Source organism: Ranitomeya imitator, chromosome 2 (assembly GCF_032444005.1).
Source record: "Ranitomeya imitator isolate aRanImi1 chromosome 2, aRanImi1.pri, whole genome shotgun sequence".
NCBI classification, from domain to species: domain Eukaryota; kingdom Metazoa; phylum Chordata; class Amphibia; order Anura; family Dendrobatidae; genus Ranitomeya; species Ranitomeya imitator.
The window spans coordinates 560663692-560677484 of NC_091283.1; the positions used below are offsets into that span (position 1 = coordinate 560663692).

The 13793-nt window shown below is 48.8% G+C and overlaps 1 protein-coding gene across 2 annotated transcripts in view; it reads right to left on the bottom strand.

The window, feature by feature from the left end:
* The window catches only part of ACOX1 (acyl-CoA oxidase 1), a 62561-nt gene that overhangs the window by 17967 nt on the left and 30801 nt on the right, over positions 1-13793 (bottom strand). The window contains exons 3-10 of one of the 2 annotated variants that reach the window (XM_069752058.1): positions 9894-10054; positions 9575-9682; positions 9102-9221; positions 8895-9010; positions 8641-8810; positions 8331-8493; positions 8034-8224; positions 7779-7958 (exon numbers count right to left, since the gene is read on the bottom strand). In XM_069752058.1, coding sequence (XP_069608159.1) covers positions 7779-7958; positions 8034-8224; positions 8331-8493; positions 8641-8810; positions 8895-9010; positions 9102-9221; positions 9575-9682; positions 9894-10054 — 1209 coding nt within the window. The remainder of the gene's footprint in view (positions 1-7778; positions 7959-8033; positions 8225-8330; positions 8494-8640; positions 8811-8894; positions 9011-9101; positions 9222-9574; positions 9683-9893; positions 10055-13793) is intronic. The other variant, XM_069752060.1, reaches the window with a different exon arrangement.

The following is a 13793-nucleotide window of genomic DNA, read 5'->3' on the forward strand; positions in this document are numbered from 1 at the left end:
TACGGGGGGACCACCTCCCAACGACTGAAGTTCTTCCCGAATTATAAGCCGTATCTCATTCATCTTAACAGACTCCTCCTGGTGCAAGGTGTTATCTATACACGCCTGACACAAACTTTTAGGATAGGAGTCAGGCAGGGGTTCGGTACACATAGCACATTGTTTGTGCTTGATCTTCCCCGTCCTCTTTGCCTAGGAAGAATATAAGCAGAGGAATCAATATAAGCTTCAATAAAGCTATATATACACTCACCCAGCGTATTATCTTATACCGGCTGCGGTGTTGCCTTAGCTTGGGATGTGGAACGGGACGACTTCCTTCCCGATTTGTCAGTGGAGTCACTTATTCTAGAGTGTCCACTACTCTTTTTCCTGGCCTCACCACTGAGTACAAGTGGCTCTTCCACAGGGTGCACACAGACCTCCTCTTGGGACGACATAATGGCACACTGACTGCACTACTAAAACACATTTATAGTGCAGTAACTACCTGTGCACGCCCTTTCCTCCGCTGCAGTTTTTTTTTTTTTTTTTACTTACCGAAGTCCGTATAGCGTCAGGGCAATGGAACCGCCAGAGAATCCAATATGGCGGTTCCCCCGGAAATGCAACACTGACCTCAGAAGTTCAGGCAACTGCATCCGGATCCCGGCTTTACTGCGCATGCGCCGGCGTCTCTGCGTCTTGCCGGCAGATTTCAGTACCCACAGCCGGTCACCATGATACCCAGGGACCGGGGAGAAGCCGACACACCGTCACATCATCCGGAGGGCACCCATACCTGACCCAGGACCGGACGAACCAGGTACATGCCGCTCTCTTGGTCGTTCCAAACAACGATCTCCCAGCAGAGAGATCGTTGCTAAACTTCAGGCCCCGCAGTCGGCCGCAGCAGATGAGGGGGGAGCCAACAGGAACCCCCGACTCTGTCCACCCGCTCTGGAGCCCCTGTCGCTCAGCAGAGACGCACAGCGGCCTCCAGGCGGGTCTTCCTCTTCTACAGCAACTCCATAGAGTCTTCTCTGTGGGTTCCCTTCTAGGAACAGGAAACCAACTGAGGAGCGAGGGGGGGCCGCCCCTTTTATCTCTCTGTAGGTTTCCTGTTCCTAGGGGCGGATCCCCTCTCTCTAGTGGGTGCTGTTGTGGCGAATAGAAAAAACAGACTTCCATCAGGTCAGAGGACCCACCACTGCCGCCTGCAAGATCCTTCTGCCTAAGCTGGCGTCCGCCGAAGCGTAGGTATGGACCTTGTAAAATTTGGCGAACGTGTGGATGGAAGACCAAGTTGCCGCTTTGCAAAGCTGTAGGGCGGAAGCCCTGTGGTGCACCGCCCAGGAGGCGCCGACTGCCCGGGTAGAGTGAGCCTTAATCCCAGGAGGGGGCTCGCTGTTCTTGACCCGGTAAGCCTCCAAAATTGCCATTCTGATCCAGCGAGCGATAGTCGCTTTAGAAGTCGGTTGGCCTCTGCGCGTGCCATCAGGAATGACGAAAAAAGAATCCGTCTTCCGGAAAGTGGACGTTCTGTCCAGATAGATCCTCACTGCCCTGACAAGGTCCAGCTTGTTCAACGATCGCTCCAGAGGATGAGTCGAAGCTGGACAAAAGGAAGGTAGAACGATGTCCTCGTTGAGGTGGAAGGTGGAAACCACCTTAGGAAGAAAACAAAGTGGGAGCCAGAAGACCACCTTGTCCTGGTGAATGACCAAAAACGGAGGACGGCAAGACAGGACCACCAACTCGGAAACGCGGCGAATAGACGTGATGGCCACAAGAAAGGTCACCTTCCAAGATAAAACTGATAGAGGAATCTCCCTAAGAGGTTCAAAGGGGGAAACCCTCAGAACGTCCAGTACCAGGTTCAAGTCCCATGCGTCCACAGGGGCCCTGTACGGCGGGACAGCGCGGGCTACTCCTTGAAAGAAGGTCTTAACCTGTGGCCAAGAGGCTAAGGTCTTCTGAAAGAGGATGGAAAGCGCAGAGACCTGACCCTTCGGGAGCTAAGAGCCAGGCCCGAATCCAGTCCTGCCTGAAGGAAGGCCAAAAGAGAAGGCAGGGAAAAAACCATAGACGTTACGCGGTTGGACTCGCACCAACGGAAGTAAGCCTTCCAGGTTCGGTAGTAGATCCTGGAAGACAAAGGCTTCCGAGCCTGAATCATGGTGTGAATCACCCGGTCAGAAAGGCCGGACGCTCTTAGAACCGCGGTCTCAACAGCCACGCCGTTAAACTGAGCGACCGAGAATTCGGGTGGCAGATTGGACCCTGGGACAGCAGATCGGGCCTGTCTGGAAGGCGCCAGGGAGTGTCCGCGAGGTTGACGAGCTCCGCGAACCAAGCTTTCCAGGACCAATCCGGGGCGATCAGGATGACCGGCACCCCTTCCGCTTTGATCTTCTTCAACAGTTTTGGAAGTAATGGAAGGGGTGGGAACAGGTAGGGCAGCTCAAACTGTGACCAAGGAATGGCCAGAGCATCGACGCCCACTGCGAGAGGATCGCGGGACCTGGAGACGAACTGTGGAACCTTCCTGTTGATTCGAGACGCCGTGAGATCCACGTCCGGAGTCCCCCATCGAAGACAAATCTGATGGAAGACCTCCGGATGCAAGGACCATTCCCCTGCCGTGAGGCCCTCGCGGCTGAGGAAGTCGGCGGCCCAGTTGACCACGCCGGGGATATGCACCGCTAATATCACCGGAACCGTTGCCTCTGCCCAAAGGAGAATCTTGGATACCTCGGCAAGGGCCAAGGAGCTCCGGGTCCCCCCTGATGGTTGACATATGCCACAGCCGTGGCGTTGTCCGTCTGGATCCGGACTGGAAGGCCCCTGAGGATCCTTTCCCAGTGGCGGAGGGACAGAAAGATGGCCCGAATTTCGAGGACATTGATTGGCAGAGATGACTCCTGCGACGACCAACGGCCCTGAACCGTCAAGTTGGGAAAAACCGCACCCCAGCCGATCAGGCTGGCGTCCGTTGTCACCACCTGCCAGTGAACTGGAAGGAAGGACCTGCCCTGGGAGATGAGAGGTGACGTCAGCCACCAGTTGAGAGACCGCTTGACCCGAGAAGAGAGTCTGATCGGCCAATCCAGGGAGAAGACAGACCTGTCCCACTGAGACAGAATGGCTTGCTGAAGGGGTCGCGACTGAAATTGGGCAAAGGGAATCGCTTCCAATGTAGCTACCATCCTCCCCAGAACCTTCATGGCCGATCGGAGGGAGGGAGGCCGAGGACCCTGGAGCAAGCGTATGTCCCGACAAAGAGTGGATCTCTTGTCTTTGGGAAGGAACACTCTGGTCTGACGAGTGTCGAAAAGCATGCCCAGAAAGATGATGCGCTGAGAAGGAATAAGGCAGGACTTCTTCCGGTTGACCAGCCACCCGAAACGGGCTAAGGTGTCGAGAACAAGGGACAGGCTTTCGTGAGCCTGAGAAAAGGACGGAGCCTTGATGAGGATGTCGTCGAGGTATGGGAATAGGACCAGGCCTCTGACTCTCAAGATGGCCATCAGCGGCGCCATGATCTTCGTGAACACCTTTGGAGCAGTTGTGAGACCGAACGGCAGGGCAACGAACTGAAAATGTTCTCGTTGCACTGCAAAGCGCAGGAAACGGTGATGTCCGGGAAAAATCGGGACATGGAGGTAGGCGTCCTGGATGTCTATTGAGCATAGAAATTCCTGGGCCTCCATGGAAGCAATTACTGAACGAAGGGATTCCATCCTGAAGTGTCTCAGGCGAACTCTCCTGTTCAGCAATTTGAGGTCCAGAATGGGGCGAACCTTGCCGTCTTTTTTCGGTACCACAAAAAGATTCGAGTAGAAACCCGTAAACCGTTCTTTTTCTGGGAAGGGAAAGATTACCCCGGATTTGAGCAGAGAAGCGATGGCTGTGAAGAAGCCCGGAACTAGAGCGGGATCTCTTGGAGGACGGGATTGGAAGAAACGATCCCGGGGTCGAGAAGTGAACTCTATTTTGTATCCCGAGGATACAACTTCCCTGACCCATGCGTCCTGTACTGCGGAAATCCAGACGTCCCTGAAAAGGAGAAGACGGCCGCCCAACCTGGGAGTTGGGCTGGAGTCTTGCCGAGAGTCATGCCGAGGTGGATCTTCCAGTCCTGGGCCTGGAGGATCTACCCTGGGAGTAGCGAGGTCGCCAGGATGGAGTGGGCCTAAAGGACACCGCCTTCTTCTCTTAACGTGCCTGTGGCCTCTGTTGCTGCTGGGAAAAGGAGTTTGACGCAGCGAAGCAACGAAAAGGCCGAAAGGAGCGAAACTGCCGTCTAGGAGGAGGGCGACGAGGCTTAGCTTGGGGGAGAAGGGAACTTGTACCCCCGGTGGCGTCCTTAATGATTTGGTCCAGCTGGGAACCAAAGAGACGAGAGCCCTGGAAGGGCAGACTAGTGAGGGACTTCTTAGAGGATAAGTCCGCCTGCCAGGCCTTGAGCCAAACGGTCCGACGGATGGCAACGGCATTGCTGGAAGCCTGAGCCGCACAAGACACGACATCCAGGGAGGCAGAGACCAGGTATTCACCAGCGTGGGAAATCTGGTTGGCAAGTTCCGCTAGTTGCGCGGGAGGCGCCCCGTCCAGGATACCTCGACGTAGATCCTTGGCTCATTTTGAGATGGATTTTGAGACCCAAGAGGAAGCAAAAGCTGGACATAGAGCCGCTGAAGCCGCATCAAAAGCTGACTTCGCAAAGGATTCTATAACCCTATCGTTAGAATCCTTCAGAGATGCTCCGCCGGACAGTGGAAGCACCGTGTTGGTGGACAGCCTGGAAACAGGGGGATCCACTGAAGGAGAGACCGTCCAATTGGCGGTAAGTTCTGGTGAAAAAGGATCTAACACCCCCAGGCGTTTTCCCCTCTGAAAACGTTTGGTCGGATTCTCTCTCTCTCTGGACAAGATTTCCTCGAATTCAGGATGAGGAGCAAAAAATTTAGAAGGTGGTTTGGCCCGTCTAAACGAAACCGCCTGATCTGCGGGTTCCGTAGAGGGATCCTTTATGCCACAGGTTTGGTTTATTGCCCCAATGAGATTCTGGACCATATCCCTCATGGTGGCGATTTGGTTAGAATCCAGCTCCGAAATATCCTCCGAGGGCGCATCAGAGAATGCCTCGCCTGACTCAGAGGATCTGGGGGACGCCGATCGCAGAGGAGGACCGTGTGGCGAGATGGAGCAAAAAGAGGACTCAGACCGACGTTCCGGTCTGGACCTTTTCTGACTGATCAAGGAGGGTTCGGGCGGCGGTTCCTGCGACCCGCTGGCCACTGCAGGGGTAACCGATCCAGCACGGACACCAGGGTTTGGGACACCCGTGTTAAATCAGCCACCGATTGTGACAGAGAGGAGGCCCAGCCTGGGATGGGGGTATCACTCTCGGGCGGAGCAGCCGGGGGATCCTGGGCGGTGGGAACAATCGGGTTGCTGCAGGACTGACAAAGTGGGGAGGACTGAACTGAGGGAAGTTTGCTGTTACAGGACGAACATGCAAAGTACGTGACTAAGGCAGAAGAAGAAGAGGTGGGGGGACGAGAGTGTCCCCCTTTAGAGGTAGACATTTTGAGAGGTCCCTGAAGAAAATGCCAGTGGGTTAGGGGACAGTGGGGCAGAGGGGGGTGTCAGTCTGCAGTGCAGCTACTCACGGACCAGGTCCTGGAAGATGTCCCACTTGCGGTGCAGAACTCCCTGTATTCTGCGCAGATCGTGTCCTGTGCCCACAGGAGAGTGCGGTGGCGAAGATGCGGCGCGCTGCGTGAGCTCCTGCAGCTGAGAAGCGGTGAGCACACACAGACGCTGTCCCTTGTCATGTGGGAGGAAGGGGGCGGAGCCAGCCACAGAGGCGCCGGTGAGCAGGGCACAGATGTCGGGCGGGAGAAAAGCCCGCCCGAAGAAACAGGAAGTGGGCGGAGCGCGGCAGCTGAAGTAGGCCCCGGGAGAAGCCGGGGCCTAAATTAGAAGCCGGTGACCGCTGAAATGTGTGCGGGCGCAAAGGAAAAGGTGCGGGCGCAAAGGAAAAGGTGCGGGCGTCCCGCTGACAGGCGCGGCAGCCGCCGCATGCAAAGAGGAGCGCCGGTGCCGGAAGTAGTCCCCGGGAAGAGCCGGGACCTATATTAAAAGCCGGCGGCCGCAGGAGTCACCTAAAAGGGTATGACCGCCGTGGAAAATTTCAGCGCGGCTACCTGTAGGGGGGGGGGGGCCGCGCCGCAGAAGGTAGAGCGATCGCAGCCGTGGGGAAGCAGCGCGGCCGGACATCAGAGCCGCCGCGCAAAAAAGATGGGCCCCAGTTTTTGTCCCTAATAGCCCCAGTGCAGAAAAGGTGCGGCCGCAGGGATAGTAGTGCGGCCGCAGAAATAGCGCCGCACAAAGAGCAGGGAATCCAAGAGGCCCCCTAAGCACTGATAAGGACTCGGAGCACCAAAGCTCACCTAACATCCCACGCAGTCGTACTAACCTTAAAAAAAACATGGAGGATATTAGACGTCCTTGGAGCTGGTGGACGTCCTCGTCTCCTCCAACCGACAGGCTCTGGAAGGCGAGTGGGCGGGGGACGGAGCCAGGACCGGACTTCTGAGCACGCTTGTGTGCTAGGCTCTTGGTCCTGGAGAGAGATCTATGAGAATACGGGGTGGCAGTACACGCCGTACTCATAGTCCGCTTTGTGGGACTACAGGTGTGACTATTCACCCTGTATCCCTCTGGAAAAACCTGAAAAGAAACGACGCACATTGAGGTAGATAAGGGTCTAATGAAAGACCCGTGTCCACCTCCTACTGACACTAAGCTAAACTGAAGAGTATAATGCCAGTCGGTGGGGTGTACACTGCAGAGGAGGAGCTAACTTTTTTATTTGCATAGTGTCAGCCTCCTAGTGGCAGCAGCATACACCCATGGTTCCTGTGTCCCCCAATGAGAGGCGATAAAGAAATACTACGTGACTGGGCAATATACTACGTGACTGGGCAATATACTACGTGGCTGGGCAATATACTACGTGGCTGGGCAATATACTACGTGGACATGCATATTCTAGAATACCCGATGCGTTAGAATCGGGCCACCATCTAGTGTCTCATATCCTGTCGAGTTTAATAAGGAGATGGCAAAAGCCGGCAATTGAATTACCGGTTTTTCTGCTATCTAGCTCTGTATTAAATATAAATATATATATGTGTCTCACTGACATATTATACACTCCTTGACAGAAGTTATGTCGCTTATCCGTGTTATGTAAATAAAAGCTTATAACCTGACGTTAAATTCCAACACGGCGGCCGGTCCCAGCGAGTGGCCGCTGCGCGCACCCAGATCAACAGGCAGGCGCCCGGACCGAGAGCCCCCGCTATGAAGGAGACTGACCCAACCCCAGGAGTGCTCGCAGGTATCAGCAGCAGATGTCTTGCAGTGGGGAAGGGAAAGGCTGGGCCCCCCGATCTCCACCATCTGCACAGCACCATCGGATGATAAGCTTGCCGTTCCTATCCACAGTGGGACAGGAAAAACACTGGTGGGTGTAGTGGGGAAAGTTCCTTTTAACCGCTTGTTGTTCCTGTCCCACTGATGGTAAGAAGGACCTCCTCCAATGGTGCTGTCAGGTGGTGAACTGGAAATCTCTATTCACAATTCCCCATTAGGAAATCTAAAATTACCTTTTCAAATAATATCCTATTATAGGAGAATGTAGCAAGAAGCATGGTGGGAGATGTAGCCCAATTCATTATTATTACAGATTAGTTATTAAATGCATTCACCATGCCTCTACCTACCAAGCTGCCCGTTGTTTATAGGCTTCCACTAGACTCCCCAGATCATTGATGTCCATCACCAAGGATTGCCCAGCCAGGGGTTGAGCTTGCACGCGCTGCGAGGACACATCATTGAGGTAGGAGACCATTCCTCCAAGGCGTTCTCCAGACAAAGCTGCAGTATAACTTTTAAACAAGAACCTGCGAAAGAACGTATAACTAATGGCAGTTTTTGATCTCAGTAGCATTTAACCCACTGGAGAGCCCCTTGCTTACCTGGCTGTCTGCAGCATCATTACTGTATTCTCCCCCTCATAGGTACATGCAGGCGTAAATGTCACGTAAATGTCAGGGATTCCACTACTGCAGGAGTATCCATGCCCTCCACATGCCATCCTGCACTCCTCAATACCATAGCTTGCAACCCATGTAGTAAAAGCTTTCAATCCCGCCGAAAGGGCATGAAGCTGTGAAAAGACGTGGCACGTTATGCATGGGTGATTCTATATACACCATGTACAGAATATAATGTAAGACTTGGTCACCAGCCATCACGCCATCAGCTAAATTCACCTCTGGAAGCTCACTCAGGTTCCCTTGCTGGATGTCGCCTGTTATTCTATGGTACGTTTGGCTCATGTAGGAGCCTACAAACTGGAATGCATAAGCTGTGGCTAACAGTGGGAACAACTTGTATTGCTGGGTCTGGAAGTCTAGGATCTGTGGTTCAGGCTCCCTGCAGAAGAAAAAAGGGAGTCAATTATGGTAGATATACATTTGAAAACTGTGGCCAACAGCCAACTCCCAGGAACTCCCGTGTTCTCTACGAGTACAGTTTGTATCTTCTTACTGGTATGGCAAGTTGTAGCTAGTGAATACTCACCCAGCTCTGATCTCAGACTGATGTCTTACAGCACTGTAGCGGACAGCAATCGTGCAAGCTCTGGAGAGGCACAGAGCAGAGTCCCCAACAATCATGGAACGGATGAATACCATGGTACCATAGGTCAGCTTATCACTGAGCGGTTTCACGTATTTTCCATCTTGTTCCACCTGAGGAAGATATATAATGGCTGCACATAAAAAGGAGGGGATATTTGAGATATTCCTTCTCCTTATGTGTGTGCAGTGTCTTACCTGTGCATATTTCATCAGCATGTTCTCTCGCGGGATGCGGAATTTGTCAAATTTCAAGAAACCATTGTCTGTTTCATCGTATCCAAACTTGGGCCCAATGTCTCCAACAGTCACACCTAGTAGTGATAGGATGGCCAAGAGGAACACAACTTATAAGACCATTACTTTTATTGAATGGGTTTTTAGTGCATTTTAAATAAAACCCACCTGGCAAAGGCTCATGGGTACTCATGTGACGGATAGGAACAATAAAGGCATGTAGACCCTTGCATTCTCCTTGGGTGTAGAGCTGTGCCAGTACTACAGCATGGTTGGAGGTTTTACCCACTATTTATGAAAAACAATTATTAATATCGCGAATACTGATGGGTAGTACTCTTAAAAGGTGTCCTCCAAGACTCCCCTTAGGATAAGCCATCAAGGTTTGATCACTGAAGAGTTTCCTCTTTAGTACTCCCGAAGATCAGCACACTGAAAGGAAAGGGACTCTTTTAGAAACATTAAAGCTATTTCATTGTGCTGATATTCAAGAAGCCGTGGAGGTGGGACATCTACCGATTAAACACTGGTGGCCTATTCTAATTATGTTCTTTGAAGTGTTGGAGAATCCCTTAAAAACTTCCCTTAAACCTTCAAATATGATAGGCAAACCCCAAATCTCCACCCCAACAGTCTCTTACACCCTCCAGGCCACCATTTGAGGGAGGATACAGTAGGGCTGTTCAGAATGAACTCCTGCGTAGATGGGTCATAGGTGGCTGTTGTCTCCAGTCCTCTCAGATGGGTTCCTGGAATGAATAAAAAAAGGATAGTAAACAAAATCCAGATAAAACAACCCGCAATACCACCCAAATAATGTAAATGGCATGGCAGTGCTAACCCTCCCAGAGAAACCTGCAGAACATCTAAACTACATAATTACATTTAAGTATGTAAGAAACCTGAATATTGTTACAATAAAACCCATGTGAGGTCAAATGTGGCAAAAGCGTTGGTTACCATGTCCCATTTCAGTCTGGGCGTATGTTCCAATGATCTCCAGGTTCCAGGCAGGCATGAAGAAGCGATCCTGCTGCTCGGGAGTAGCCTGGTTCAGCAGAGTGGGCAAGAACATGCCTAAGTGCAGGTCAAGGGGCTCAGGACGGCCCTGATGTACAAAGCTGCAGAGGAATGGGATGGGGTAGAAGGAAGTTTTGGAAAAATCGGGCAATCATCAAACAGAAGGTACAAAGGGGTGTGAAGAAATTTGGAAATCGAATGGTGAAGTGATTTCATAAAGAAGAACAGAGAGGAGAGAGGGAGAGAGAAGAAAATGGTAAGTGAATTGATTTCTGTGGAAAAACAGAAGACTGAATTGGTGTGCCAACCCCAATCATTTTAACCCAAAAAACAGATGTCACAGGCCACGTAAAAGGTTAGCCAATGTATTTATTTATTTTTTGGTTTTACAAACCAGCTACCACTATAATAATAGATTGCATACATATTTTATTCGATCTACCTCTAACCCTCTCATGGCGCTCTGTCTTTGTTTCACAAGGAGCACCTCTGGAGGGACAGCGGTGGATTGTTGGAGGGGTGAAAACAAAAAATGTAAGTTATTACGGTACTTCGGCAGCTCAGCTGTTCATAAAAAATAAAATATAAAATGATTAATTGGTTAACACCCTTTTAAGTAGGATCAATAAAGTAATCTTTGATCAATAGAAAAATAAATCCCAGCTGTATTAGTAAAGGTTCACCAGGCCAGACAGATGAAGTACTATGAATGAACAAAACACTAAATGTATCATAAGATACAAGGCAGTACCAATCTACAAAAGGTAAAACTTGCCTGTCGGCCTTCAAGAAGTGAACCTCACATGGAGGTGACCAGGTCATTCATGGAGTTAACAGGTATTAGACTCGACCACCATCACAGTGTGTAGATTATCCATGTTGCAGGCTGCTGGGTCAGCACAACTGCCCTCATAAGGAACTAGCAAACTTGACCCTTCCCTACCGGTACTTTTTGGGCCACAGCTTAAAAGTGAATATTCAATCTTTATCATCAGAGCGTTTCTAAGAGCTAAAAAATCTGTCCAAATTATATTTTCATTTATTTTATAACAGTGGAAACTCTGTTCTCTTAGTTGCAAATCACCACATTATCTGAGTAGGTGTGTAGGCAACTCGGAGCTTACTGCAAATCTTTAAATTTAATATAAAAATACAAAATCCAGTAAATCCCCCCTGGTGACAGAATTTCAGCAATGAAAGGCTCATCTGGAAAAGGAAAAAGGAAAAAACACCCAGTTAAAAAATACTTGTTCAATCTACCACAGCATTGACATTCATTGCATGTGATCACTGTAGACAATCACTACGGTAGCTATGTTGATGCTAGCTTGAAATGGAGCACTTCTGTGTTCTCCATGAGAGAGCCACTGCCAGACATCTCTGGTGGCAACTTAGCTCTTGAAAAAATAAAAAAAGATGTCAGATCTTTATCTCCCCAGACGATTTTCTATCATCACATACACATTAGACTGTCGGCTAAACCCATAAATCTAGTTGGGTTCGGTTGACATTGGTCTAATGTGTATGAGGACTTTGAGGCCACTGAGCTAAGTGAAAATATGGAAAAATGGGCCCCATGCATGGTTCTTACCTACTAGCACCCCCCTTTTTTAAAGCATCACAGCTTGTAAACGCTTTTTGGTAGCTAGACAAGAGTCTTTCAATTGTTTGAGGGATTGCGTTTACTAGGGCGTCCTTGGTGGGTATAAGTACTTTTACACTACTGCACTTTAATAAAATTGAGGCGTTCTTGTGGTTATGCATTGATATTTATATCTATTTAATAATTGGTTATTTCTTGTGGGGTCATCCATTGAATAAAGATTTTTTATCTTGGATATTTACAGTTTTTCGGAAGGACCAGGTCTTTGGTTCTTAGGCAATTTACCGTTGACCACACTACCTTTTTTACCTTCCGGTTTTATGGGGTGTTTTTGTAGTTTTTTTTTCTTATGTTTTTGTGTATTGTAATGAATAAAATGATATTTATTGATGGTTCCGATTTTGTATATTTTTCATTATTAGAAGTTTGGATGAGTTATTTATTGGTCTTTATCTGTATTTGGCAACTCTATCAAAGGGTGATGGTTGTTTATTTTAGTATTTTTTATTTTTTTGCCTTTCCAGATCAAAATTACTACATTAATCCTCCTCCCCCCTCTGGTATTAGTTTTTGTAGCATTGGGTCCTCTGAGCCTATATGGTTTGTTATATACCTGATTTTAACCCCTTTACCCCCAAGGGTGGTTTGCACGTCAATGACCAGGCCAATTTTTACAATTCTGACCACTGTCCCTTTATGAGGTTATAACTCCGAAACGCTTCAACGGATCCTGGTGATTCTGACATTGTTTTCTCGTGACATATTGTACTTCATGATAGTGGTAAAATTTCTTTGATAGTACCTGCGTTTATTTGTGAAAAAAACGAAAATTTGGCGAAAATTTTGAAAATTTCGCAATTTTCAAACTTTGAATTTTTATGCAATTAAATCACAGAGATATGTCACACAAAATACTTAATAAGTAACATTTCCCACATGTCTCCTTTACATCAGCATAATTTTGGAACCAATTTTTTTTTTGTTAGGGAGTTATAAGGGTTAAAAGTTGACCAGCAATTTCTCATTTTTACAACACCATTTTTTTTTTTAGGGACCACGTCTCATTTGAAGTCATTTTGAGGGGTCTATATGATAGAAAATGCCCAAGTGTGACACCATTCTAAAAACTGCACCCCTCAAGGTGCTCAAAACCACATTCAAGAAGTTTATTAACCCTTCAGGTGTTTAATAGGAATTTTTGGAATGTTTAAATAAAAATGAACATTTAACTTTTTTACACAAAAAATTTACTTCAGCTCCAATTTGTTTTATTTTACCAAGGGTAACAGGAGAAATTGGACCCAAAAAGTTGTTGTCCAATTTGTCCTGAGTACGCTGATACCCCATATGTGGCAGTAAACCACTGTTTGGGCGCATGGGAGAGCTCGGAAGGGAAGGAGCGCCGTTTGACTTTTCAATGCAAAATTGACAGAAATTGAGATGGGACGCCATGTTGCGTTTGGAGAGCCACTGATGTGCCTAAACATTGAAACCCACCACAAGTGACACCATTTTGGAAAGTAGACCCCCTAAGGAACTTATCTGGATGTGTGGTGAGCACTTTGACCCACCAAGGGCTTCACAGAAGTTTATAATGCAGAGCCATAAAAATAAAACAAAATTTTTTTCCCACAAAAATTATTTTTTAGCCCCCAGTTTTGTATTTTCCCTAGGGTAACAGGAGAAATTGGACCCCAAAAGTTGTTGTCCAATTTGTCCTGAGTACGCTGATACCCCATATGTGGGGGGGAACCACCGTTTGGGCGCATGGGAGGGCTCGGAAGGGAAGGAGCGCCATTTGGAATGCAGACTTAGATGGAATGGTCTGCAGGCGTCACATTGCGTTTGCAGAGCCCCTAATGTACCTAAACAGTAGAAACCCCCCACAAGTGACACCATTTTGGAAAGTAGACCCCCTAAGGAACTCATCTTGATGTGTTGTGAGAGCTTTGAACCCCCAAGTATTTCACTACAGTTTATAACGCAGAGCCATGCAAATAAAAAATATTTTTTTTTTCCACAAAAATTATATTTTAGCCCCCAGTTTTGTATTTTTCCAAGGTTAGCAGGAGAAATTGGACCCTAAATGTTGTTGTCCAATTTGTCCTGAGTACGCTGATACCCGATATGTGGGGGGGAACCACCGTTTGGGCGCATGGGAGGGCTCGGAAGGGAAGGAGCATCATTTGGAATGCAGACTTAGATGGATTGGTCTGCAGGCGTCACATTGCGTTTGC